Below are 27,957 nucleotides of genomic sequence, written 5' to 3' on the forward strand. Positions count from 1 at the left end.
TATTTAAAATAAGAATTACCCATTAATTTCTACATAATAAAATATAAATACAATTTAAATGGAACACAGTGAATTCCAAACCTCTTGATTTTCTATTCCATTGCTGGAAAGCTCCAAAACAGAACCCCCATTGTCAACCACTGCAGATGTCATTATGCGTTCCCTGAGGAAGCTTCGAGGGCTGATATTAAGATATACAAAGTTTCATGGATAGTTGTCAATGCTGTTTATCTGTGATATCAAATTTTAATTTCAATGAGAGACATGGAGTTTGGTACATCAGAAATCCACTCTTCTGAAGATGATTAACCAAGGAGTCTAAAAAAATTGGAAAAATTAAGAAACAGTTATAAACAAAAATTTTTTTAAAACTTTAAAAATACTTAAACTATTTTGAAATGCTGTTTTGGTTTTTACTTTTTTTTGACTATGAAAAGATGACAAGTTTACTACATTTCTGTTTCAAAACACAGCCCTAATGTACATATTCATTTTTAGAAATATACCTTCCATAAAGGGGTAGACATAAAAATTTTTTAAAATAAAACTTTTAACCCTTTATAGGAGTTATATTTTCCTTTACAAAATGTTCTAGTGGTATATCCAATATGTTTATATATTGATAACTGCCTGACAACCATGCTAGTCTGTGAATGATGTGTCTTTGGTACACCACTACTAAAAAAATATGTACCTACTCATAATGTAATGGACAATTTTTTGTTTTCTATATCATTCCTTTTATTCTCTTTAAAAGAGTCAAAATGAATTATAAAGTAATAAGATAAAATTTCTGTGGGTAGCTTATGATGTAGTCTCAGGGTTAAATAGGCATATTATAAACTATATTTTACTATACAATGAACTTAATTAAACTGCTTCTATATTGTACGTCCACATGTGGTCACTGGAAACAATTAGAATTTAAAATGTATGTGCTATCTTCTGAATTATCAGAACAATGTTTCCCTCAAATATTTTAACTCCTGTTTCAAAATAAGTTCAAACTAATTTAACCCAAACTTTCTTCTCATTGCATTTATAAAAACAATTAGATGAGCCTTGATTTATGCAAAAGCCTAGTCCTAAAAAAATTGAAGTAGGTGTACTGATGCTTTAAATTTAATTTCCTATAATCAAAGGATAATAAACAAGAAGTTTTCAAGGAAGACATTCATGCTATCAACACATTAAAAAAATTCTCTAAATGGCTAGTAATTAGAAAAACCCAAATTAAAGTAACTTTGAGGTTATACCCTATCCCACTAGAATGACAAAGTTGACGAGTTTAGAAAATGTTATATGCTAGAAGGGAAAAGAGGAGCAAACTGTGGAATTATGAATCAGTCCAACCATTCTGGAAATCAGTTTGGAACTATGTCCCCCAAAACTATTAAACTGTATGATTAGAGGGTATGCACAATTTAATAATTTAATAATTCAGCTACAGCACAACTAACCCAATTATTTCCCTATCTCCACCCCCATTAGGAAACAACAACAACAACAACAAAAAAAAAAAAAAAATCAAAGAGGGAAGGACCTATATACACACAAAAAAAATTACATTGTATTTCTTTTTATGGTTGCCAAAATGTGCAAACTCAAGGGGTATCCTCCTACTGGAGAATGGATAAACAAATTGAAATATGTATGTATGTATGATGTATATATGCGTGTATGTAATATTAATGTAATAGAATAGTATTATTCCAAAAGAAATGAAGAGATGAACAGTTTCATAAGAAATTAGGAAGACCTCTACCAAATGATGCAGATGAAATAAGCAGAACCTTGGAAAACAATATATACAATGTTAATGTACTAAAAAATGGCTCATAAAGATTTCAAATCTCTGATCAACAAAAATAATAAATCTTACGTCCAAAATAGTGAAGATGAAATATTCTATTCATAATAGAAAAAAATTCAGAAAAATGATGAATTTAATAATAGAACAAAATTCAGAAAAATGATGAATTTAATGCAGTAAGAGACATTCTCTTGAGGGTATAGTCAATGCTAGAATTTATCTTATGTGACTCTGTTTTCCTGGAACACTTTCCCTTATTAACAGGTTTAAATTCAAGATTTATGGAAAGTAATTTGAAAATATGAAAGGGCTATAAAACTGTGCATATCCCTTGATCCAGCAGTGTCACTACTGGGTCTGTTTACCAAATAGATTATAAAAGAGGGAAAATTACCCATATGTGCAAAAAATGTTTGTAGTAGTTTTTTTTGTGGTGGCAAGGAATTGAAAATTGAGGGGATACCCATCAATTGGGTATGGCTGAATAGTGATGGCATGTGAATGTAATTATGATGAGCAGGCTGACTTACGTGAACTTATCCTGAGTGAAGTGAGCAAAACCAGAAAAAACTGTACATAATAAAACCAATATTATGTAATGATCAACTACAATATACTTAGCTCTTCTCAGCAATCCAGTGATCAAGACAACCCCAATAGATGGTCTGGAATAGGCCATCCACATCCAGAGAGAGAACCATGATTACTGAATGCAGATCCAAGGGATACTATTTTCACCATTTTGTTTGTTTGTTTGTTTTCCTCCTGTTTTTTTTCCCCTTTTTGTTGATTTTTCTTTCATAGCATGACTGATGCAGAAATGTTTAAAATAATTGTGCATGAAAAAAATAATAAATAAAAAATAAAAAATAATTGTGCATGTATAACTTATATCAGATTATTTATTATATCTTGGGGAAGAGGGAGATAAGGGAGATCCTGGGGAAAAGAAGATAGAATTCAAAATCTTTTTTAAAAGTGTGAAAACTATCTTTACATGCAACTGAAAAAATAAAATACTTCTGAAATTTCCCCAAAAGATTTTATTTTGTTATGTGTTATTATTTTCATTTTTTTTCTTGGTGAAGAATTGGATGGAATAGATAAATAAAAGAAAATAAAAGATGTCTTTGGAGAGGGATAGGAAGAGGCACATGAGGGAAATTTGGGGGCTGGAAAAGCAAAACACATCAATAAAAATTATGTAATAAAGAATGTGATATAAAAACAAAAAACACAAAGATAAAATATGAAAAGAAACTAAATTTCTAAGATACATATTATCACTTCTGAGTTAACATTTCCTAGGAGAAGAAAAGTTGCTACACTAAAAAGCACAATTTGTAGCAAACTTTTAAAAATAACATTAGAGGCAGCTAGATGGCTCAGTTTATAGAGTATCCCTGAGTTCAAAAATAACATTGTATAATGCGAACATGGTATTTTTATTAACATTCTGATAAAGAATTTCCAAAGTTGACTACTAGGGCCACTAAACTTGAAGTTCACTTGAAGTGAACCAACACACAGAAATCGCTACCATTTTCTAGAAATTGCTACCATTTTCTAGCATGGAGAGAAAAAGTCACATTTGAAAGAACACCAACTTTCACTCTACTACCTATGCTCATTTAATGTGTCCAGTCTCCCTACTTGATCAATAAATGGACAATGAAAAAAAAAAGTTTTGTGTTCTATGCTAGGAAGAAATTTTAATTAAAACCTATATTCTATCAGACTGAAGTGTACTATTATTGGGGGGGGGGGGGAAGAGGAGGGCAGTGAGGCAGTTAGGGTTAAGTGACTTGCCAAGGATTACCCAGTTAGTATTAAGATCTGCAGTTGTTTTTGAATTTAGGTCCTCCTGACTTTATAGGCAGTGCTCTATCCACTGCATCATCTAGCTGTGCCCTGGTGCTCATTATTATAATAAAAGGTACAAAACATCATTTATTTTCTTCTCCTTTGCTCTGGTCTCTGATGAAGAGGTGATCTTTCTTGCCAAGGATTTTGTTTGATTATTCCTTTTGATCTTATCCATTTCTATACTCCCACATACACAACCCACACACACCCCTCTAATCATCTTTTTCACTCTCATTTCCACTCTCTCCCTTACTACTGTTCCATTTCATGTTACCTACATGTTGATCTAGCATGCTGAGTGAATTTCCTATAGAAGACTTCTGCAAAGTCATGAGTAGAAAAGTACACAGGATGAAAAAAGCAGGAATGGGTGGTGAGGTGTTACCAGCAGAGGGAGTACTCACAATGATGAAATCACAAAATGACTTTGGTAGATCTCAGAAAAACTTAGAAAGACTCATTGCAGAGTGAAGAAAGCATTGACAACAAGGGAAATGAAGACAGACAACTACAACAAAATGTGAGGTATAATATAACATTGTTGCCTAAATTCCTAAAGTTAAAGCACATCCTTTCTATTCTGAATGGGATTGTTGCTTTATTCTCAAGGAGGACCATCATGACCTCAGGGAGATGTCATGACATACAAGTGGATTGGATTTCAGAGAGGAAGGGCTGGGGTCACCTGCCTCATCTTCCCCGTCAGAGCCATCGGGATTCAGTGGCCAGATAGAAATCAGAACAAGTAGAGGTGGCCCTGGATAATGATTGGAATAGAACAAAAGAAGAAAATTATATGAAATATCAATCACCATCCTGATATCAAGGACTTGAGCTTTTTCTGGTAATATGATTTGTAGGAGGTATTTGTGGGAATGTGAATGGGTCACGAACAAATGTACAGTTTTTCTTTTCTTTCTTTTTTTTTTTTAGGGGACCACAAAGCTAATGAAATATTAAATATTTCTACCAAAGCACTCCTGAAGGCCTCCTCTCTAAGTGTCATGAAGGTGATACCCAGAGTTCTGGAATACCTTCATAAGCCTTCATGTGCTCCTGCTGCTATACAAGAACCAACCAGCAAAGCTGGGAGAGGCACAGAAGGAGATGGTTCAGGACTGTATAGATTTTTCCTAAAGTAAGAGCAGCTCATAAAACATTCTCTTCAAGTTTGTGCTATATGTCAATGGAAGAAATAAACCACAGAAATGAAATCATGAAGCCTTTATGAGGCACTGTCAGTATCTTCAACACAAATAGTAAGATTTGCCTCAGAACTTTGAGATGTCAAATGAAGATAAAATTTAAAAAGCAAAGATTGGAAACTTTAGAAAATGAGGAATAAAATCCTATCTCCATGGATTCCTAGGAAAAGAAAGAAGACTCTACCTTGGATGCTGGGAGAAAATGTCAATGCAAATAAGATGAGACAGGATTCATGATTTCAAGGGGAAAATTCTGTTACTAAAAAAAAAAATCAGGGTGATACTTTCAACATTGGAGCAGTGAGAGATTATAAATTGCCCACAGACAAAAAGCCAGTATTTGTCAGTGAGCAGGACTTGAAAGCAGGTGTTCTTGACTCCAAGGTCAGTTCCTGATCTACTATACAAACCTGCTACACTTTTACACAACACACAGAGCTTAACCAAGAATTTTCCTTTGTGGCTTCTTGATTCCTATTCCATAAGTATGGGCAATGAGACTTAGAGAGGAGTGATTTGTACCAGGTCCTGAATTCAACAAGTGTCAAACCAAGGACCCTAAATCATGCCTCTCTCCTAAGGTCTGAGGTTAAATATAATAAGATGTGGCTCTGAGAATTATCAGGGGGCAGTGGAGGTTTGATATCTATGGCTTCATTCAAGTCATTAATAAAATATGGAACAGAAAACCAAGAATAGATCCCTAGAATCTTAAACTAAGGTCATTATCTTTTTTTTCCCCACTAAGGTCTTCTTATACTTTCAAGCTGACAATCATTTATCTATTGATTACTTCACTTTAGGTCTGATCATTTATTCACTCACTTTCAAATATATCTAGAGGTAGCTAGGTGGCACAGCAGATGGAGTGCTGGGCCTAGAATCAAGATCTCAAATATTTCTTTCTACAAGTCACTTAACTTCTCTGCCTCAGTTTCCTCAACTGTGAAATACCTATGTTCTAAGGTTGTGGTGCAGATGGAATATTTGTAAAGTACTTAGCACAGTGCTTTGCACACTGTACGTGCTTAATAATTATTTCTAATCACATCCGTATATAAAGCATTGGCTTAGATTATTATCTTAAACTTGTGTTTAAATCTAATGTTGTTACTTAACTGTTTGCCAAGTCTGTATCTTACCTACTCAGCCTAACAGTAAACTCTTTGAAGATCAGTTCAGTGTTTTATATTTTTTTGTGTCTCTCAGAGCATTTTTCTCATAATAAATTATAAACAAACAAAATAAATAAATGCTTAATTTGTTCTTTCTTCCCTCTATCTTAAAATAAGCATGTTTGAACAAATATAGATGTTTTCTACCTTGCAAAAACCTTTGATTTGAGTCTACAGAATTTATAGTTCTTTCTCTCTCCCCTCTGCTCTCTTTTCTCTTCTCCTTCTCTCTCTCTCTCTCTCTCTCTCTCTCTCTCTCTCTCTCTCTCTCTCTCTCTCTCTCTCTCTCTCTCTCTCTCTCTTCCTTCCTTTCTTTCTCCCTCTCGCTCATATGTCTGGATTAAACTTCTATAGGGTACAAACAACAGTGCTTGGTATTGGAGGGAATATAAAACTAAAACCTCTCACAAAAGTCTATGGCTTAAAGGGATGACTATTAAGTATCAATATACTATATAATGCATTTATAAAATATTGCTTTTATAAAGTTGGAAAAAATTGCAATTTAAATTATCAGGGAGAAAGGAAAATACCCAATCAAGGAAGTCTTTCTATGGAACGCAACATTTAAATTGGAATTAAATTGATGAAAAGAATTCAACAGGCAAAAATAAGTGAGGGAAAGTACTACAGATATGGGAAACTGAGGAAAGGGAGAAAAGCTGAAAATTTTCAGGTGGTTCAGCTTGGGAGGTGGGGGAAAAAAAGAAGTACATTCCAGTAGAATAGTGCAACAGAATGGCATAGTAGAAAGAACTCTATACCTGAAAGTCAGAAGATCTGGGGTTAATTCCTGATTCAATACTGACTGTGTAACTATGTCTATTGACTGCTGTTTCTCTCCTCTGAGGTCCAATATGGATAATAATGCTGGATTGACTTACTGCCTTCTTTGTTAACCTTAAAAGTACAATAGGAGGAACAGCATGAAGCAGCAGATGCAGTCCTGGAATTTTAATCAGGAAGACCCAAACTAAAATCCTGCATTTGGCAGTTTCTGTGTAACTCTGTGTAACTTGATTAACTTCTCCAGAACTCAGTTTCTTAACATTCAGAGAAAAAGACAAAATTAAAGAGTATCTATTGTCCATTCCAGCTTCAAGTCTATGAATCTATTACTACAATTACCAAGTATGGCAGATGGAGAGTGAAAAATACAAAATACATATAAGAAAAAAAAAGGGGACTCCAGTGCAAATTTTCTGTCATTAAAAAAAAAGGAGGGGAGCAAGATAGCTTTTTACATTGGAGGGGAAGGAAGAGAGAAGAGAGTGAGTGAACCTTCCTTTCATTAGAATTGACTCAAATAGGAAATAACATACATACCCAATAGGGATATAGAAATCTATCCAACCTTGCAGGAAAATAGGAAGGAAGGGAATTGGATTGGGGGGAGGGGGGGGAGGAGATGGGGGAAGTGGTAAATGAGAGGGCATATTGGGAGAGGGAGTGGTCAGTAGCAAAACACTTTTGAGGAGGAACAGGGTAAAAGGAGACAGAATAAATTGGGGGGAAATGCAATTAGCAATAGTAATTGTAAAAAAAAAAAAATTTCAAAGCAAGTTTCTCTGATAGAATATTATTGTGCTCCAGAAAATGAAGAGCAAGATGCTCTCTTAAAGAAAAAATACCTGGAAAATCCTCCATGAACAAAGTGAGATATACCATAAATAGCAATATTCTGGGATAACCATTGGTAAATGAATTTGTTCTTCTTAGTACAATTATCCACACCTACTCTGAAGGATTTATGATGAAAAATCCTATCTATATCCAGAGAAAGAACTGAACGAGTCTGAATATAGATCGAAGTATTCTCTAATTATTCTCTCTCTTTATTTTTAACTTTTGTTGAAGGTTTTTTATTTTCATTAGGGTAGGAGATCTAGGTTTTCTTTTACAATTTGACTTTTACGGAAATGTTTTGAATAACTTCACATGTGATTTCTTAATTATGGGTAGAGTTAAGGGAGAGAACCTAGAACTCAAAAATCTTAAAAACAAATGTAAAAAGAAAAGAAAAGATGACTCCAGATTGTGTGTGTGGCCTTAAATTTTAGGCACTAGTGAGCTACTGAAGATTTTTCATCAGAGGAGAATGACCTGGTTAATGCCCAAGGAAAATTATTACAACAGTAGAATGAAACATAGATAACTTTTCTCCAGCCATCATCCTAAAATAAAAAAAAATTTTTAAAGCATTCACCTCTCTACTCAAAACCTCTGACACCTCATTGATTCTTCTCTTATACTCCTCCAATCTAATCAGATTTATAAAATATACATTACACAAGTTTTCAGTAATTATTAATTACAACTTCTTATGCTACATAAAAATTCATTATACAACATACCTAACAAATGGCCAGTTAGACCACCTAAGTATTTTGAATGACAAGGAACTCATTACCTCAAAAAATAATTAATTCCATTTCTGACAACACAAACTACTGAAATTTCCCCTTAAGTTGAACTCAACTTGCCTCCCTGAAATTTCAACCTCCTGATCTTAGTTCTTGCCTCAAAGTCAATCAAAATATACCTAATCCCTTTTCCACATAAGGAGCTTTCAAATATTTGAAAAGATTATGAACAAAATAACACATTTTAAAGCCAAATTTTCTAATTATACAAGCAAAAATATAAATGAAACTAAACTAAATAGTCCACCATCACATTGTCTAACACAAGTAGAAGAAATAAAAATTGGGGTGAAGAATTATAAAGTTGAGCTAATAGCATTCAAAACTTCTCCCAATTATAAATAAAACTTAATAATCAATAACCATATCCACATTAAGGATATAAGTGTTAAATTCAGAATAAAACTGATTTTCAAAGATTTATAAGTCCCATGATTTATAAAAGCTTAAAAAAACAAATATAAAATTTAATGCAAGCATTTTAAAAATGGTTTGTTTAAAGTGAAGAAGTTGATTTCAAAAAGGTTGTTTGGATTTTAAAAGAATTGGGCTTTTAAACTTATTATCTTATTCATAAATAAAATAAGATAGCTATTTTCAAATATTTGAAAGACACTTATGTGGAATAGGGATTGGGTTTATTCTTCTTCACTTCTGAGGCAAGAAGTAGAACCAGAAACTTTGCAAAAAATTTGACAACTTTTGCCCTAAAGATTATCAACTATTTTTTGCCTTGGAGATTATCAACCATTTTACAGTGATCACAACCAAGTTATTTTAATATATTTGAACATAGTTCTTCTGAGTAAGGAGACTTGAACCCCTTACTTATCTACATAAACAGACTTCAATTTTCTTTGCTAAATTTGTTTTATTTTTTCCAATCAGAAAATGCTGTATCATTTATATGTTCCTAATATTAAATCCTATGGATTAATCAACATGCATTTACAAAATATCTACACAAATTAAAGCTAATTTTAAAAGATGATTTTGTAAACCAGTCTGTGATTTGGTACCATTAATAATAAACATTTTTAAACTAACTTTAAAATTTTACTGTAAGGGAGAAAAGAGAAAATGGATAGAAGGGATAAACTGTCTAATTTCAAGGAACTGTTACTTTCTATTAGGGGAATCATCCCATACTTACAAATGTACTCCTCTTCCTCCTCCAGACTCCACAAGTACTTACTGGCTGGGACTCAGAGGGCAAATGATTACTAGTCTCCTAGTTTTTACGGAGATAGCCCAGAGGATTATCTAGTACAATCACAAAGTACTGAAATGGGTTCCTACCGGGATCTTTTAGAAAAGGGTACTTCTTAAACATGTTCCCCAGGGGCAATTGATAAAAAAAAATAATCCTCCCCAAAAGCTTAGGAAATACTCTTCCCATAATAAACAGGGAAAGTGGGCTCAAGTTTAGAGCACATCTAGCAAACATGTTACTGATAACCCCTAGTTACTGAAATCATTTTCAAACATAGCTCCTACTTACTTAAATTCTTCTTTAGTAACTTCTCTCTTCATGGAATATTCATGAAATTACTCTTAGATAGATCTATGTCTCAGATGGGTTTTAAGGATTGGGACCTTTCCTAAATTGTTCCTTGTATGTTCTAAGCAACTCTCTCAGTTCTCAGCACAGACTGTGCTCTAAACTACTGCTACTGCCCCCAAAAGAATTAAGCTTTAAATTCACAAGGTCATCCTTCTAGTCTATGGGACAGTTGGAGGGGAAGGATAGTAGTAATTCCCCAAGCACCATTAGAAAGTAGGTCTTAAAACTCTTAAGAAACAATCTAGCAAGAATGCTTGATTCTATGCTTACTTGCTTACCTATGATGCTGTACTTAGGCTTAGAACTATTTTATTCCTTTAACCAATAATCCCAGTAGATTTCTTTTATGTCTTGTTATACTTTTGATTGTAGTCAATTAAAAGTTTCTTGAATTTACTCACAATTGATTTACACTTACATTGAGACAAACATATAGAATATTGTCCCTCCTTCCCACATAAGTGTAAAATATATCCTAAAGTTAATGTAATGGGGAAAGGGAAAACCTAATATCTGGTAAAGGAGAAGAAATCAGAAAATATCTCATGTAGGAGATTGTGCTTAAGCTCAGTTTAGAAGGAGGCCAAAGATTCCAAGACATGGAAATGTATTCCAGACTACGAGAACAGTCTCTACAAAAGCAGGGAGACAGGAAATGCAATGCTCAGCAGGGAAAATAAACAAGACAGTTTAACTAGAATACAGGGTTTGTAAAAGAAATACCAAATAATCTGGAATAGTAGGCTGGAGTCAGAGAGGGAAGGGCTACCTAAACTGGGGGCTACTGGAGCTTTTTTGAGCGGGAGACAAGGTCAGACTGGGATTTAGAATCACTTCAGGGCTCACAGAGAAACAATTTGAAAAAATGAAGTACACTCAAAACAAACAAGAGAATTCAGGAAGATGGAGTAGGTAGGGGGAAAGGGTGTAAAGATAAGGGGTAACTGAATTCTATTTAAGGCATACAAATTTTGAAATGCCCATAGGGCATTGAGATGTTAAATAGGCCCTGGTGATGAGAGGCAAGCTCTCATGATGAAAATCAACAACTACCTATATAGATTTGAAAATCATGAGATCACTAAGACTAGATAACTGAGAAGGATCCAAGACAGTCTTGAAATGCATCCACAAGTGTGGTATGAATGATGATACAATAAAGGGAAATATGAAGGAATCAGAAAGGTAAGAGAAAAAGAAGTATTAGAAATACAGAGTAAAATACTACAGAAAGATCAAGTATATAAAGACTGAAAAGGCCATTGAATGTAGAAATAATGAGATTACAGATAAACTGAAAACTGTAGTTTCAATGTGGAGGGCTGAGATTGGAAACTAAAATATATTCTCTCATAGCTGAAGCAAAGAATACCAACAGAAAAAGCAGAGGCAATGATCAGGGACACCTATTTCTTGGGAAAGAGTTTGAGAAAGGTACTATAGAGTCTAGTGGTTTGTTGGGAATGGGTTTGGTTTGGGTTTTTTTTTTTAGTAGGAAGGACTTGTAGACAGTAAGGGGCAAGTCATTAAAAGAGGAAAAACTGATAATACATATACACACAAACAGCCAGTCTCAATCTCTGAAGCTAATTCAGAACAGTAATTCTTCCTTTTAAATGTTCACAAATGCACTAGCTTCCTAGGTTACAAGGATCGACTCTTACCATTTTGTAGAGCTAGTATGCAAGTAATAAAGACTGTATACCATGACAGAATATTCCTTAATGTTAGAATCTTAATGTACAATTTTATTACATGGTGAGGGCAAATTATTTCCTGAATATATCTCTCAAATATATCAAACAATGGTTATGTATACATATTTTATTTTCACATAATTATTCAAAAGGAATTTATATAGGGGGAGGGGAAGAAGAAGAAATATAGAGCCAAGATGGCAGAGTAAAGATAGGAATTTATATAATGTGTAAAGTTTTACTGTGTGGATTCTATTTTTTCACATTTTAGTGAAAGCCCAAGAGATGAAGGAAGAAATGGACTAGTACAAGAATCAAGCTTGAGAAAGACAGAAGTTACCTGAAAGGAAAAAAAAAAAAAAATGAAAAAGGCACATGAAACAGCTGGGAAAAGAACAACATCCTAATCTGATATTACTTAAAGCCAGGATTTATGACTCTCTACTTAGCTTTTCTTATTTGAAGAAATAAAGGAACAATCCCTTTGCAGCAGGATATACACGCTCCCCAACTGTTTCTATCTTGAAGTTTTCTCTTCTTCACACAAGAGGACAGCAGGAAGCCTGATAGTTTGTGTGTGGTATTAATAAGAATCTTACCATTGAACAAAGAAAAAAAAAGTGACAGGGGCCCAAGGGTATTGGAATCATATCTAGTACACACCATAGCCCATAACTTCAGAAGACTGCTTTGGTAAGCAGGAAGTGCATAAATGGAGAGGAGGGGAGACAAAGAAAGTGGGAAAGGTAAGAAAAAAATACAGTGGAGAACTGGGGTAAATACCATTTGTTGAATTTGGAGGGAAGGAATCCAGATCTGTCATTTTACTGGCTTAAAACTCACTGTAAAATGACAGCATTAGTAATTTTTAAAACACAACTATTTTAATGCATAAAACTTTGAATTTAGGGGCAGGTAGATAAGAAAGTAGGTAAAGCACTAGGTCTAAAGTCAGAAAAACCTGAGTTCAAATCTGGCCACAGATACACTTTCTAGCTGTTGACCCTGGGCAAATAACTTAACCCCATATGCCTTGGTTTTCTCGTCTGCAAAATGAACTAGAGAAATGGCAAACTATTCTAGTATCTTTGCCAAGAAAATCCCAAATGGATAATGGAACAACTGTGAAACAAATGAACTCTGAATTTGCCTCAGTCCCTTCCCCATCAGGCTTCTCTTATACACACTAGGTTGTTTCCTAGCTACTGTTTCAATTCCCTATATATCGTCTACATTTTTGATATTGAAAAATATAATACCTATCTGAGTTACAGTTATCTTAAAAAAAAAGAAATACTGGCCTCAACGTGAGAATTTCTTTTACTTAGTGCACATGTACACACACACACACACCCTTACACACCTTGTTATGAGGTTTTTTTCCTTAAAAAAGAAGGGAGGATAGGGATAAAAGAGGAACAAAAATGTTTTTTTAATTCAAAAAAGTGAAGGAAAACCAGAAAGAAGTGCAAATAAGCAGGGCAACTTTCAAAGTTACACGTTGACTTTATTTTTAAAGTAAGCTGTACATAGATTTTTTTTTTCATTATATGCACAATTTTATTTACATATATATTATATACACAGTTATACCCATTTCATTTGTTCTTAGTATTTAAACTTAATTTCTTAAAGAAATTTTAAAAGAAAAAGAATGTAAAAACATCACTCCCTTTTAAGGAATGGGGCCATATGAATCCAAAAATTTTCTGTAGTTTAAATTCCTTTAAAAAAAACTTTTTTTAATGACTTCAACTTCCAAATTGTTGGTACAACTATTTTTCCCTTTTCAAATTGAGAAATCTTTTAACAAAGAAATAAATTCAATCCCTTAAAAAGACACTAGTTGGACTATCTCAATAACGTGTTGGGGACACAGTTCATTCTAGTAAGCTTGAGTAGCTTAAGCTTTTCCTTCTTAGAGAACTGAAAAAAAAAAATTAGCTCCCAATAAATAAATTCATGGGGATAAGAATTAAATTTTAAAATCTGCATTTAATAAACACAAAAAAATTGCTAAAAACTGAGTTAACTAGGAAATTAATGAACATTAATTAACAAAAACAAATTAGCATTTGATAGTCTAAGCTATGCTTGGTCAATCTAAAAAGAATGACTACTTATTCTTAAAATTTCTAAAAAGAATTCAAAATTGGTTAAAACAGCAGCATAAAAATCTATCAAATTCAAGTAAATCTCTAAGAATTTTATTTCACCTTTACAATTACAAATTAGAAATAGAAAAAAATATATTTTAAACTAGGATGCTGACTGAATTCTAGGAATGTGCTAAAAGGAAGCTACCAAGAATGGCATGGGAACACAAACAGGAGGCAAGTAAGCATGTGACCTATCATAAAGGAAATGAATAGTCCACAGGAGTTAATCATGGCTTCTTGCTTTAATCCTAAGCATATATCTAATGTTATAAAAAGCCTAAACATAAAAAAATCAACAACTACTACTCCTTTTTCTCTTTCTACTCTACTCTTCTTCCATTTGTTCCCCACCTCCAAAGAAAAAAGGGAGGGGGGAAACATCAAATTGGCAAAGATGACACAAAGGGAAAAAAACTCATCAGAAGGGTTGTCAAAGGACAGGTAAAACAATGTATTGTTGACAAGAGATGCGAATTGGTCCAAGTAGTGTTGAAAGCAATTAGGTATTTTTAAGCCCTCAAAATTGATAAATTTTGCATAACTTTATATCCTTTAACCCAGTATGATATCACTATCAGGTGACTCCTCAAAAAAAGAACAAAAAAAGAGGAAAAGGACGTCTTTCTACAAAAATCTAACAGCACTTTTTGTTGTAACAAAACACTAAAAAGAAAACAGGTACCAATCAAATGGGGAATAGCTAAAAAAAAATTGTGAATGTGATAGAATATTATTGTGTTGTAAAAATTAGCTAGCATGAAAAATTCAGAGAAAGCTGGGAATACTTATACTAACAAAATGATACAGAAATGAAGAGGGGTGAACAAAACGAGATAAATAATGTATACAATGGCCACGTAATATAAAAAGAAAACTTTGAAAGACTTCACAACTTTGATCAATACTGTGAAGTCAGAGTGTGATGGATAGTCTCATGCAGAATGAGACTTAAATTTTCAGAAATTGTACACGTGTGGATTTGTATTGCTTAATTATACTTAAATCTGTTTCAAGGGAGGGTGAATTAGTGGTAGCAATACATAAAAAAGGGAAAACAAAGAATGAAAAAGAAATAAAAGATGTTTTAAATTCCAAAAGATGGTAAATTGAAAAGTTCAGAATGGAACAAGTCAAATAATACATTTTTGTTATGAGTTCATTCAATTTAATATATATATATATTTTTAATGTACATAAAAAATCTAGTCAATAATAAGTCACTTGAATTGCAAAGTACTAGAAACAACTTTAAAATTCATTAGTGAATAGCTAATGTGGTATATCAAATGATGTTAATAGTATATGGGAAATAAAAATTAAACTTGTGGTTTCACTAGATATGGAACTCTACAATTAGTAAACTCTTTAGGTTTCAATTAGTAAACCCTTTAGCAGATCTTCACCTTCTCTGCAAGTCTCAGCAAGTAACTTAAAGCCCTGAGAATAAGTAAACTTGCCCAAGGTCACAATACAAACTCAATGTTATGTCAGGGGTGAGACTTGAACCCACGTCTTTCTCATCCATTTTGAGGGTAATTCTCTACCTGCCAAGTCCTATCTATAAGAATACTACCAAATTATAATTATGAGGAATATAAAAATTTTCAAAAGATACAATTTTGTGAAACCAGATAGCCAAAGCATTGGGCCTACATCCAAGAACAAACAGAACAGTATGTAAAGAGTGGGATGTGAGGAAGATCTGAATTCCAATCCTACCTCATGTATTAACCATGAACATGGCATAAAAAATTGGGATCACAATGATACTTCCCTGGGATAGCTAGTATGAAAATCAAATTAGACAATTATATAGCTCTTTGCTTTTAGAGTGTTTTTTTTTTTTTAATTTCTTAAAATACTCTGTAAACACTAGCTAACTCTCACTATCATGAATCACAGAATTAGACAGCATGATATAGGGGAAAGATGCTACATTTAGACTCACAAAATCTGGATTCAAACACTGATTCTATTTTTCACTGATGACATCTCTGTGGGTTTTAGCTGCTATAATGAAGGGAATGGTCTAAATAACCTCTAAGATCCCTTCTAGTTCTAAATCTATAATCCTATGGTTACTGAGGCAGCAGCTAATAATATATTTTGAACATGCTACATGCAATTCATCTTAAGGAACAAATAATTATAAATGTTCATTTGGGTTTTGGGGGGGGCTAGTATGTTTTCTTTAAGCACTAAATTCAAATGAAAGAAGAGAGAAGCTTAGAATCAGTACAAGAAAACAGAAACAAAAACTTGTTAGGATAACACTTCTATAACAGTTCAAGTCAGAGAATTTTCTTTAGTTATTTAATGTTGATATAAAAATAGGATTGGAATCCTTGGGACACAAAAGAGGATTTAAATCCATTACAGAGTAGATCTACTTACCTCACACTTAACTATACAGCAATTAATACAATCCAATAGACCCCTCCCCCCCTTTTCATTCAACAAGTTTTAAAACTGACACACAAAAATCCTCTCTGATCAATGACTAGATAATTTTATGAAATCTGAAAAAAAAACCCTGTTTTTGTGGAGTTGTGGTCTTTTCACCAATACATAAGATGCATTTATTATGTTTTATAAGAATCCTAGTTTTTTCATATTATTTCTGAATTCTAAATGTTCTCATTTGGAATTCAAAAAAATAAAGGGGAAAAGTGACAAGTAATACAGGTTGACATTTTAGGATCTTAATAAAAACTTTGCTAAGGAACTCCCCTGCAGGTCACTGTTCTCAGAAATGGCATTTACCCTACAATAGGTAAATGCTCAACAGTCTAGTTTCATAGGCACTGCATAGACTAACAGGCAGCAGCGATGTTATGCTTAATGTTGATAATTTTATGGTTAACATTAGTTTAAAATCAAAAGTTTTCGCCTAAATAAATGCTTTTATTAGAATTCACTTATTAATTATTAACAAGCATTTACTAAGTGGCCACTATATGCCAGCCATTGGGTAAGTACTAGAAAGATAAAAAATGTTCTAGTTCCTGTTATCAAAAGAACTTACTACTAAGTTCTTGTCTAAGGGGATGTGATGTATTAATATAAAAAATAAAATATGAAAGAAACATACGGAGATTTTAAGGGAAGACATGAACCTCTGATCAAAGCCCTGATGAAGGTTAGGGCCAGGAGCTCCAAGAGATAAGAGTTAAGTAGAAAGACTATTTTAGTCTGGAAAGCAAACAATTGTAAAGAAACAGGGGCAGAAGATAGAATATCATTTATAGGAAATAGAAAACAGATCAAATTGGTCAAAGCCTAGAGTGCAGGAGAGTGAATAACATGTAATCATCTTGAAAAATAAAGTCAAGTTTTGAAAAGCTTTAAATGCCCATCAAAGAGGCTTGTACTTTATTCTACAAACAATGAATGTTTGTTCCTGGGGATGTTGTTCCTGGGAAGGAAAGACAGTCAATTCTGGCAGTTATGATCACAGAATCGCAGCGCTACAGCTAGGAAGGGACCTTCAAAAGGCAATGCTTTTTTAAAGATAAAGAATCTCAGGTGTATAGAGAACAAGTTTCTTATTTGCCCAAGGTTATACAGGTAAGGATCAAGGATTTGAACCCAAGTACCATCATTCCCAGGCCAGTGACTGTTCCGTTAGACAACATTGATTGTGGAATGGGGAGAATGAAGTTGGAAAGAGCTGCTAAGAAGCTATTACAGTCATCTAAGAGGAATGGGGAGAAAAGCCTGTACTAAGGCAGTGAAAGTGTGAGTAGAAAGAATAGAATGGATACAAGATCAGATGCTGAAAGAGTGCTGTTTATAAACTGAACAAGTAACTAGAATGGAGCTGGAGGGAGAATGAAGAGATGAGCATGACTAATGTAATAGGAAAAGTAGCAAGCAGGAGAGACTTGGGACAAAAGACAGTAATTTCATTTATAATACACAAAGTTTGTGAAGATGTCTCAAGGGCAATTGAACTAAGGAGAGATTAATACTGGATATAAGTTATGAGTTATCTGTACAGAGGTAATGATTTCATTCAGAAGAAACTGGTGAGATGAGATAAAGTATATAGAGAGAAGGGACTCAGGACAGAGCTCTGGAGAACACAGATGCATATGGGGTAGAACATAGGTAACAAAACCACAAAAGAAACCGAGGAGAGATATGACAGGAACAGAACCATGACAGAGCCATATCACAAAGGCCAAAGATGGAAGGTCAGACAACAAGGGTTTGACAAGTGAATGGGAAATGAGAAAGGGAAAGCAAGAGCATAGACAACTTGGCAGTGAAAAGAGGATAATAGCTTGAGCAGATGATAGGATCAAAAGATGCTTCCTTGAGGATGGGGAGTACTACAGGATTGTAGCCAGAAGGAAAGAAGAGACTGGCACTAAAAGAGAAAGGATGATCAAAGGGGCAGGCACTTGGAAGAAACAGAAGGAGAGGAGACCAAGGACATAACTGAGGATTGGATGAACAAATTATAGTTTATGTGTATAATGGAATATTGTTGCATCCCAAGAAATAACAAAAGGGATGGCCAATGATTTCATACAAACTCATATCAAATGAAGCGGAATAAAAGGAACAGAACCCAAACAATTTATGCAATGACAGTCCACTTGTAAAAAGGGGGGAAAAAAACCTTAAAAGGCTTAAAAGAATTTTCAATGCAATGACCAATAGCAATTCCAAGACTGCTGATGAAACGTGTTACCCATCTTTTGAGTGTGACATGATGAACTCAAGTCATTTTCAAACATGGTTATATGGAATTTTGGTTTACTTAACTAAACATATTTGATGCAAGGATTTATTTTTCTTTCTTTAAACTGTGAACGTCAGGAAGAAAGAGAGGGGTAGGATAAGCAACAGGGTTACAAAAAAAATCATTAAAGCAATTTTAAAATATACAGAAGAGACTATATATAAAGTCAACAGGAAAGGCAGACAAGCAATAGTGCTTTGACGATAACATGTTGAATTTGTTATATAATTGGAGGGAGAATCAAGCTATATGTGATGAACATCCAAAACTGCACATACAATCTTCTTTTTCTGTTCTAAGTTTAAAATTTTTTCTTAATAAAAGCAAAGGAGGATGGCAGAAGGAAAAAAAAATTTACATTCTAATAATAGTGCCATTCAATTAAATTTCCTAAATTCCCATAATAATCGGAAATAATTAATATCTCTAAATCTTTTAGTTTTATGACAAATTCTCCATAATGACTGCTAGGAAAGAGACTGTACGAGTATAATTATCCCCCTTTTATAGAGAAAGAAACTGAGGCAGATAGATTAGGTAGCTAGATACTCAAACCCAAGTGTCCTGGCTTCTTTATCAGCATCTACTATACCAATACACACTGCCCCTAAATGTGCAGATAAAAACCAAAATTGGGTACTTGATATTTTCAATTTCTTTGAAAAATGTGAAAATTTGTATAAGAAGTTTTTAAAATCTGATCAAAACTTTAAGAGTTCTACAAAAGATTTTATGTGCTACTTATTAAGGGAAAATAACTGAAGTTTACTTCAGAATCTTCATCCAAAATCCTAATATAGCCGGCATCCAACAGATAATGCTATAAAATTGGTATATTCCATAATGTATAAACTTATTTGTACTTTCTTAATAATACAGAGGTACATTTTGGCTACGTGCCAGGTATTATGCAAAGTCTACCTTGAGTTCATAAAGATATGAAATGCTTAATTTAACATTTAGATTACTTATAATGAAAGGAATAAATATTTACTGAGGTAGTGAAATGGAACATACCAGACTTGCATACTTATATACAAACAAAATTTCCACTTTCAAATTAATCAACAATGAATCATGAGACAGTAAGCACAGATTGGAAAATTAATTTGTTTTATAAACTGGTGACAAGTATACTCAAGATTTATTTTAAAACTATTTTCACAGAACAAGCAATGACAAAAGACAAGATATATTTTTTAAAATCAAATTTATGTATCATTACTAATTATAACCTAAAAATTAGTGCAAGAGACCCATTTTGATCATTATCTAACAGAGATTCAAAGTGTCACGGTATATAGTATAATTTGTCTTTTTCAAAGAAAAACTTATTTTTTTCCATTTATGCACACATTGCTTATGAAACTTCTTAAATTGGGTGTTTATCTCAGTAAATAAGTTCATTATAAAAAAGAGTCCAAAAATATTTGAGCTCCAATATCAGTTTCATAACTCAGTCCTTAAAGAGTTTTTATTTAGCACAATTTATAAGTGAAGTTCTAAAATCCAAGGCCTTACTCCATAAATGAGATAAGAAAGCAATCACTTTTCATATCCTTCTAATTTTCCTTACTTTTCAGTGACCAAGTATAAATGAATGAAAGCAAGTGCACCAGATAAATTACCAAGAGGATAATCATAAACCTAAGATGAGAATTTGTTTTTTAAATTGTGAGAATTATAATCTAACAACACAAATCAAAACAAATAGCACAGTGCCTAAAGGAAATCACATTGGCCTAGTTTAAACAAATCATGTGAAGGCATTAAAAGACAACATACAATGAACTAAAATGATTTTTTTTCAAGTTCTAAATCTATTGCTGTTCAATTACCCCTGTCCCAAGTTTGCTCCATGTTCTTTCTATTTCAGAACAGGGAAGAGAGAAAGAAATGAACAGGTTAGCTTAGGAACTTTGGGACAGAAGTACTTTAAAGTTATCCAAAATATGGATAGCAAAAAACAGTCGGAGCACTGCTTTCTCACCTTTGGAAAAACAAAGATGCATGCTTTAAACTAATAAGGAAAATTGTCCAAGTGTATAGTTTAAGATACAATTAACATGATTAGAAATGTATGAGAAAAGTGAATAGTTTACAAAGAAATTTGTGTCTATGAATGTATTTTGGGTTTGTTACTACAGTCATAAGGATAAACTCTAAAAGCAGTTATTAGAAGCAGTACTAGTAAATGCAGGTGAAATAATACTGAAAAATGTTCAGTATCTCAATTTTTTTGAAACATATTTACACATGGTTGTAACAAATGATTTCCAGAAATTCTACTGCACATTAAATGTGTCTACTAGTATAATTAGGCCTTTACAGATTTGCTCAATAAAAACCTTACCAGAAATATACCTAGAGTACTGTCGATACTAATTTTCTCAAGAAGTCTTAAGAAATCTATAATATATATATACACCTGGTGCTTATTTTTTAATATCATTATTATTCCGTATGTAAAATTTTTTAAAACTCCAACTAAAATGGAAATGTTTTGAAATTCTTTACAATATTAAAATACATCACATCTCAAACACAGCCATTCATAGCTACTGAAATATGTGAACTAATGACTAAAAAAAGGAAGCCAAGTGGTACAATACATAGAGGACAAGGATTTGGAATCTAGAAGCCTCATCTTTATGAGTTAAAAGCTGCCATTGATCCTGGCCAAGTCACTTACCCCTGTTTGACTCAATTTGCTCATCTAAAATATTAGCTGGAGAAAGAAATGGCAAAACACTTCAATATCTTTGCCAAGAAAGTACCAAAGGGAGTCATGAAGAATCAGACCCAAATGACAAGACTAAATAACAACTAAAGAATAGTAAGTGCCAGTTATGTAATTTAGTATTAGAGCTGAAAGATCCTAGAATCACTTAATTATTTTAAGATAGTAATGAAATTTTTGAAATATCCAGTTTTCTATAAAATTTTAAAAGATCTCATTTCTTTTAAAATATGCTTGAAATTGAACTCTTCTCAGAAACACATTGATCCAAGACAATTCCATTAGACTTGGGATCTTCTGCATCCAGAGATAGAACTGTGGAGATCAAAACATAGTATTTTCACCTACTGTCTTTTTTGTTTGCTTTTTCTTTTTATGATTTTTTCCTTTTGTTCTCATTTTTCTTTCATAACATGATTGATATGGAAATGTATTTAAAATGTTTGTACATGTATAACTTATATCAGATTGCTTGCTGTCTTGGGGACAGGGAGAAAAAAATTAGAATTCAAAATCTTTCAAAAATGAATGTTGAAAGCTATCTTTATGGAAGAATAAAATACTATTGGAAAGAATAATAAAAATTGTAGTCCTTCTAATAAATAAAATAAAATATGCTTTGAAAACAATAATCTTCAATTTAAGGAAAATAAAGCTGCTGCTCCTGTACTTGTATCTAGTTAAAAATCTCTCCTTTCCCAGACTCCATCTGAGCCTGGATTGAATCTGTGGTCAGACACTTTTAAATTTACATGTTCATTCACTTTAAATGCTTTCATGCTGTCTCTACCCTATCTGTATTTTTTAAAGTTAAAATAAACTGTCAACAACCTCCCCCACCAAAAAAAAAAAAAAAAAAAAGAAAGAAAGAAAGAATAATTGTGGTACAAAGGAAAAAGTAATGAACTTGGAAGGATTCAGGTTCATATTTCAGTTTTGAGACTTATTCCTAGTGGAATCTGTCAGTTTAATTATCTGTAAAGTAATAATGACAATACCTAAACATAAAGTGCTATACAAATATAAGCTAGCACAAGTATTGCAAACGTTATATACTACTGCATCTTATCATTTTTAAAAAGGTATTTTAATTAGGATAATTGTAAAGGGAATTCATCATAGATTTTCTTTATTTAGCCAATTCTTCTGTGCTTTTAGAATATAACTCAACTTAGGAAAATGATTGGTTCAACTCTTTACAAAAACATTCTATTCTATTATGTGAACTAAGGTTTAAGTTAGAGTGAAAAATGTAAAAGCTAATTTTACTGAGCCATTTCATACTAAAACATATGAAATGTATTTATGAGATTTTTTTTTTTTTTACCCAAAAGTCTATTAGCAAAAGAAAAACATTTTCTTATTCATACCTCAAATCTGTCTGGATAGAACACTTTTTAAACTAAAGTTATAATCTCATGAAGGATTTAAAATTCTGTAACAAATGCTGATTAATTGTATAGGACTGCCTGCCATCTAGGGGAGGGGGTGGACAAGAGAGGAAAAGTTGGAACAGAAGTGTTTGTAAGGGTCAATGTTGAAAAATTACCCATGCATATGTTTTGTCAATAAAAAGCTATAATAATAATAAAAAACAAATACTAATTAATATATTTTGGGTAAAGGCATAGTTTAGAAAGAAGATGGTATCAACAAGATTCTTATCTATTACTTTGATCATACTGTACTAGACAGTTAACAATTATGAGACTAGTAGTTTAAAGAAGAAATAGAAGGGGTGAAAAAGATGTGTATCCACTACATAGAATTTCCAATCCCTCTATTTTTGTCTACCTTCATTCTTGATTTCCTTCACAGGCTAATTGTACACTATTTCAAAGTCCAACTTTTCTTATACAGCAAATTAACTGTTTGGACATGTATACATATATGTATTTAACTTATACTTTAACATATTTAACATGTATTGGGCAACCTGCCATCTGGGGGGAAGGAGTGAAGGGAAAGAGGGAAAAAGTTGGAACAAAAGGATTTGCAACTGTCGATGCTGAAAAATTACGTATGCATATATCTTGTAAATAAAAAGCTATTTAAAAAAATAAAGTAGATTTTATCAAAAAAGAAAAAGATGTGTATCTTAGTATTTGCAGACCTAAATACATTTAAAGAAAAGGAAAAGCCCCTGAAATATCTGGGTTAAAATTTAACAAAACTTATTATATTTATCTACATCTTATTTATTTAGCACAACTTCTATTGTTGATTCTGACCTTATATGAACGCAGTAATGACAAATTTATTACTCTATTTTCCTATTTTTCTCTTCACCTACAATCAAGCTAGGAATACTATAACTGTGCAATCATTTCAAAGGACTTCACTGAATGGCCTAAGTGGTGAAATTTTAACAAAATCTCAAGACTTGGACATCTACTACAACCCAAATTTGAGCAAGGACCTTCTCTATAACATCAACAAGTAGTTAGCCTAACAACTTCTACTGGAATATCTCAAGTGATGGGCAACTCACTACCTTCTACTTCAATTATGCAGAATACTGCTAAACATCACTATTAAAAAACTAGGTCAGCTATTATTGTTGAGCTTGTTTTTCTACAGAATCTAGTTTTGTTTTCAACTTATAAAATTTACTATTCTACTGTGAATAACATACATAGAATGAACATCAGACACTGAATAAACTTTGAATATGGGAACTCAAAACCTTTTATTTCAAACCAATTTACTCAAAACTGATCTTTTAAACATAAAATTTATTTCAAATACACAAGACATTCAATGTTACTTCATTTTTCTATGTAATTATAGCTCTCTGAAGCCTAAAAAGATAAAATATTGTACAAATTACATAAATTTCTGTTTTAAAAAGCAAAATTTTGCGATGGCATAAATTATTAAACATACATACACATTTATATCTCAAATTGATAGAATTTTCTAGATAGCCACCGGCGTCAGAGGACCAGGCCAGCTACTTAGGTATGTGATCAACCGCAAGTCTTACTCTTTCAGGGCCTTGGCTTCCTCATTTATAAAATCAAATAGTTTGATGAAGTGATCTCTAATTTCTTTTTCAGTTCTAAATCTTTAGCTACTGCAAGACTAGGGAAGCATTTGAAAGACGAGCATTTGGTCCTTCATTCTTATCATTCATGACTACAGTAGCCCTTAAGTAGCTGAAGGAACTTGAATTCTTTTTCTAAGAAGTTGTACATTATTATTAGTTCTGCTCCTCAAAGTAGAGTTCCCAGAGGCTATAGTGGGCAATTAAATCATCTAGAGAACCCCCACTGTCTTAGAACTGGGCAGAAATCTGCAGATTCCACTGCATAGAATTCTTTGGGGACAAGTTACAGATTCTTCAGCCAGGAAACAGATTTTTTTTTTTCCATTTTATAGCTGCTACATGCCCTATTAAAGCATCAGAAAAGTACTACTTTGTTCTCAACACCCAGAAGAGTCCAAAGGGCCTAACATAATACAGCAATAGCAGCCCTGAATCTCCGAACCATCTCAGTGGCATGGATGAGATGACTCTAGCAAATTAAAATTTAAAGAAATTTAAACAAAAAGAACGCGGCAAGTGTGAATGATGCTGTTCTTTTTGAGTCAAAATGGGAAGCCTAGTATACAGTGAACAGAAAAAACTATCAAATAATGGCATATCTACTTAAACTACTGATCAAAAGGCTAGACATATCCTGCATACTCAGGATGGAAAGGTTTGGGGTCATTTCTGGCAGCCAGTATAACAGAAAAAGTCCTGAACTCTTCAGGATGCTAGGAATTAGAAAATCTCCAATTAACGAGTAGTTCTGACACCTAGCAGTCTTGGAATAACAGGCCAGTCACTCAAGCAGTCTCCCCGTTAGTTAAAAAACAAAACAAAAACAAAACAAAACAAAACAAAAAAATACTTGCATCATCCTATTACACTTTTCAGAAGAAAATGCTTTGCACACCTTCAACATAGTATCTACTTACGATATGTATATATCATGATATATACATTTAACTTTAGATTACATTGTCACCCATTTCACAGGCAGGGCAAATAATATGACTGCAAAAAGTGCTAGCCTATTTTTGCTACTCAGAATTATTTTAACTTCCTTAAAATGCTAGCATTTGGCTGAATTTCACCGTTAGTTGTTTCCAATCCAACTCCTACTTTTTATTTTAAATTAACCTATTTCCAACAAAAATGAAAGAAACATGACATATCCACGCCTGTTACTAAGACTCTTCTTCAGTGATTCTAGGGACAGTGCACATGAGTAAGGAGATAGAAAAGTAAATCAGATTAGAACTACGGAGACTGCCCAACCGGATTACAATTGAGCATCTAGAAGCGACGGAGAAACACAGAACGCGAACAAAACACAGTTGGCAGAACAAAGTTCCCGAGAAGACCCGCTCATGCCCCGGGGCACGGGGCCGCCAGGCTTGTACAAGTTCGCCGGGCCAGAGATGCTCACTTTTGCCCGCAAATCCCAGGGGGACTCGCGGCCTCCGGACAGGAGGGGCCCGGGAAGTCTTCCCCAGGGATGGCTCCCGGAGCCGCCCCCCTCCCTCGGCCCTTTTGCCTTCCAAGTTTGCAGGAAAATTCGGGCCCCAGCGGGCGCACCAGGGAGCTCTGACACCGGGCCCGGGCACGCTCATTTCTCTCAGATTCCGCCGCGGGTTCCTCGCGCCCCGGGCAGCGCACAACCTGCCGGCCGCAGGGGGCCGCGGGGGCCTGGGCCAGGCGAAAGGCGAGAGCGGGCCGTGGGCTCGGCCAGGCTGTCCCTCCCCGCGAGCCGCGCTGCCCGTGGCCCTCGCACCCCCCCTCCCGCACTCACACTCACACGCACACTCACACGCGCGCACACGCACTCTCCCCGAGTTGGGCTCCTCCGCAACCTGACTCCCGCCCTGCCCTGGGACCAAGCCCTGGCGGCGGCGGCGGCGGCGGCGGCGGCGGGAGCGGGACCTTAGTCCCGCGAGCCCAGCTCTCCCCCTGCCCATCCCCCTCCTGGCCGGGCCCCCCGCCTGCCCCAGGCCCCGGCCGGCCGGTGTCAGCGCCGCCGCTCCAGCAGCGCCTCAGAGCCCAGCACACTGGAGGACGCGGGGCGGGGGGAGGGTGGAGCGTGAGCCCCCATTCTCTCCGTAGCCCCCCCCCTCCAGCTCCTCCCTCTTACCTGCGAGTCGAGTCCCAGCCGAGGGCCGCCGCGCCTCGCTCCCTCCCCGCTGGGCCGAGGGGCAGCCACCGCAGTCGCCGAGGGCCAAGAGTCCGAAGGGAGCCGGCCGGGGCCTCCCCGGCAGCAGGAGCAGTTCCACAGGGAGAGGAGGAGACAAAACAGCGGCGCGCCTCCTCCCTGCTCCCTGCTCCCTCCCTCTCTCCCAACCGCTCCCCCGCCCGCCCGCTCCACAACAGCTCCCCCCCAACGGCGGCGGCGGCGGCGGCGGCGGCGGCGGCGGCGACACTGAGCCCGGCGCACGCAGCAATGGTCCCCCAACCCGCCGCCGCCGAGTTCTCCCCGCGCCCGGCCCCCTCCCTGCAGCCCGCCCGGCTCCGCCCCCTCCGCCTCCTGCTGCCGCCACCAGGACACACGAGTCCGCCCGCGCGCGCCCCCCACACACGCAGATCCCCGGCGGGAGGGGGAGCGCCGCTCTGCGGCCACCGGCCACGGCCGCGTCGGACTCGCCGCGCGGCTCCTGTTCGGTTCTGTTTCCGACCCACAGATCGGCAGCTGCGTGGAATCCCCGACTCTTCCCCGCCTTAAAGTTCCCGCGTCCGTCTAGGCACCCACCTCGCACCCCGCACGCGGAAACTTCCCACCACCCCCCCGGAGTCCGAGCCGGGGCTCCCGCCAGCGCCTGCTCCGGGGACCGCGGAGCTAGGACTCCCCTGGCCACCCCGCCGGCCCGCGGGCAGGACGACCTCTTCTTCGCACGTCCCTAGTCACACACACACACACACACACCTCAGGCCACGCTCGTACCCGGTTGCTGGGGTTGGGACGGGGTTTTGCGGGATTTGGACTGTGCACCTGCCCAGGCGCTACGCTGCTGCCCCGGACCCCGACCCTCCCCCTCCATCCCGGCCTCCTGCGGGTCGCCACTCCCCGAATTCTCTCCCCCCTTTATTATCATCCCTTCCATCTCCTTCTATAAGAATGGATCCAGACTTGGGCAGTTTGACAGTTATGGGGGGGGCAAAATACCCAGCTCTTCCCTCACCCTCCCTGCTACCGCCCCTCCCGGAGGGGAGTGCGCGTGTTAGCCCCGCCCTTCAAGGGCCCGCCTCCTGTCGGTGACGTGCGTGGTGAGCCCGCCCCTGACGCTCCCCGAGCCCTTCCTCTTTCCTTCCCCTCCCTCCCTTCGCGTCACCTCCTCGCCCGCCCCGCTGGCTCCGCCCCATTCCCAGAAATTACAACCGATTCAACCGCCCGGCTGCGCGGCCGTTAAAGTTTGCATTCGTCTTCCGCCTCCCGCCTTGAGCCTGGCGCTGCTGCTCCAGAGTCCCTGGACGTGTCGAAGCAGGCCAGTGCAGACAGGACACTGAGGATGGGGGAAGGGAGAAGGGAGCGGGCGCGCGCAT

At 36.0% G+C, this 27,957-nt stretch overlaps 2 protein-coding genes across 2 annotated transcripts in view; both read right to left on the minus strand.

Annotated features, from left to right (window-relative positions):
* ELF2 (E74 like ETS transcription factor 2) overlaps positions 1-255 on the minus strand; it is a 60,205-nt gene extending 59,950 nt beyond the window's left edge. Inside the window, exon 1 of the mRNA XM_051965408.1 lies at positions 82-255. Coding sequence (XP_051821368.1) covers positions 82-153 — 72 coding nt within the window. The 5' untranslated portion in view covers positions 154-255. The remainder of the gene's footprint in view (positions 1-81) is intronic.
* LOC127541394 (translation initiation factor IF-2-like) lies at positions 218-27,957 on the minus strand. Its single transcript, XM_051966678.1, has 3 exons — positions 27,811-27,957; positions 26,555-27,314; positions 218-318 (listed from the first exon to the last, which is right to left on the minus strand). The coding sequence occupies exons 1-3, from the start codon at positions 27,955-27,957 to the stop codon at positions 218-220; spliced, it is 1,008 nt and encodes a 335-aa protein (XP_051822638.1).

This window comes from Antechinus flavipes, chromosome 6 (assembly GCF_016432865.1).
Source record: "Antechinus flavipes isolate AdamAnt ecotype Samford, QLD, Australia chromosome 6, AdamAnt_v2, whole genome shotgun sequence".
NCBI lineage: Eukaryota > Metazoa > Chordata > Mammalia > Dasyuromorphia > Dasyuridae > Antechinus > Antechinus flavipes.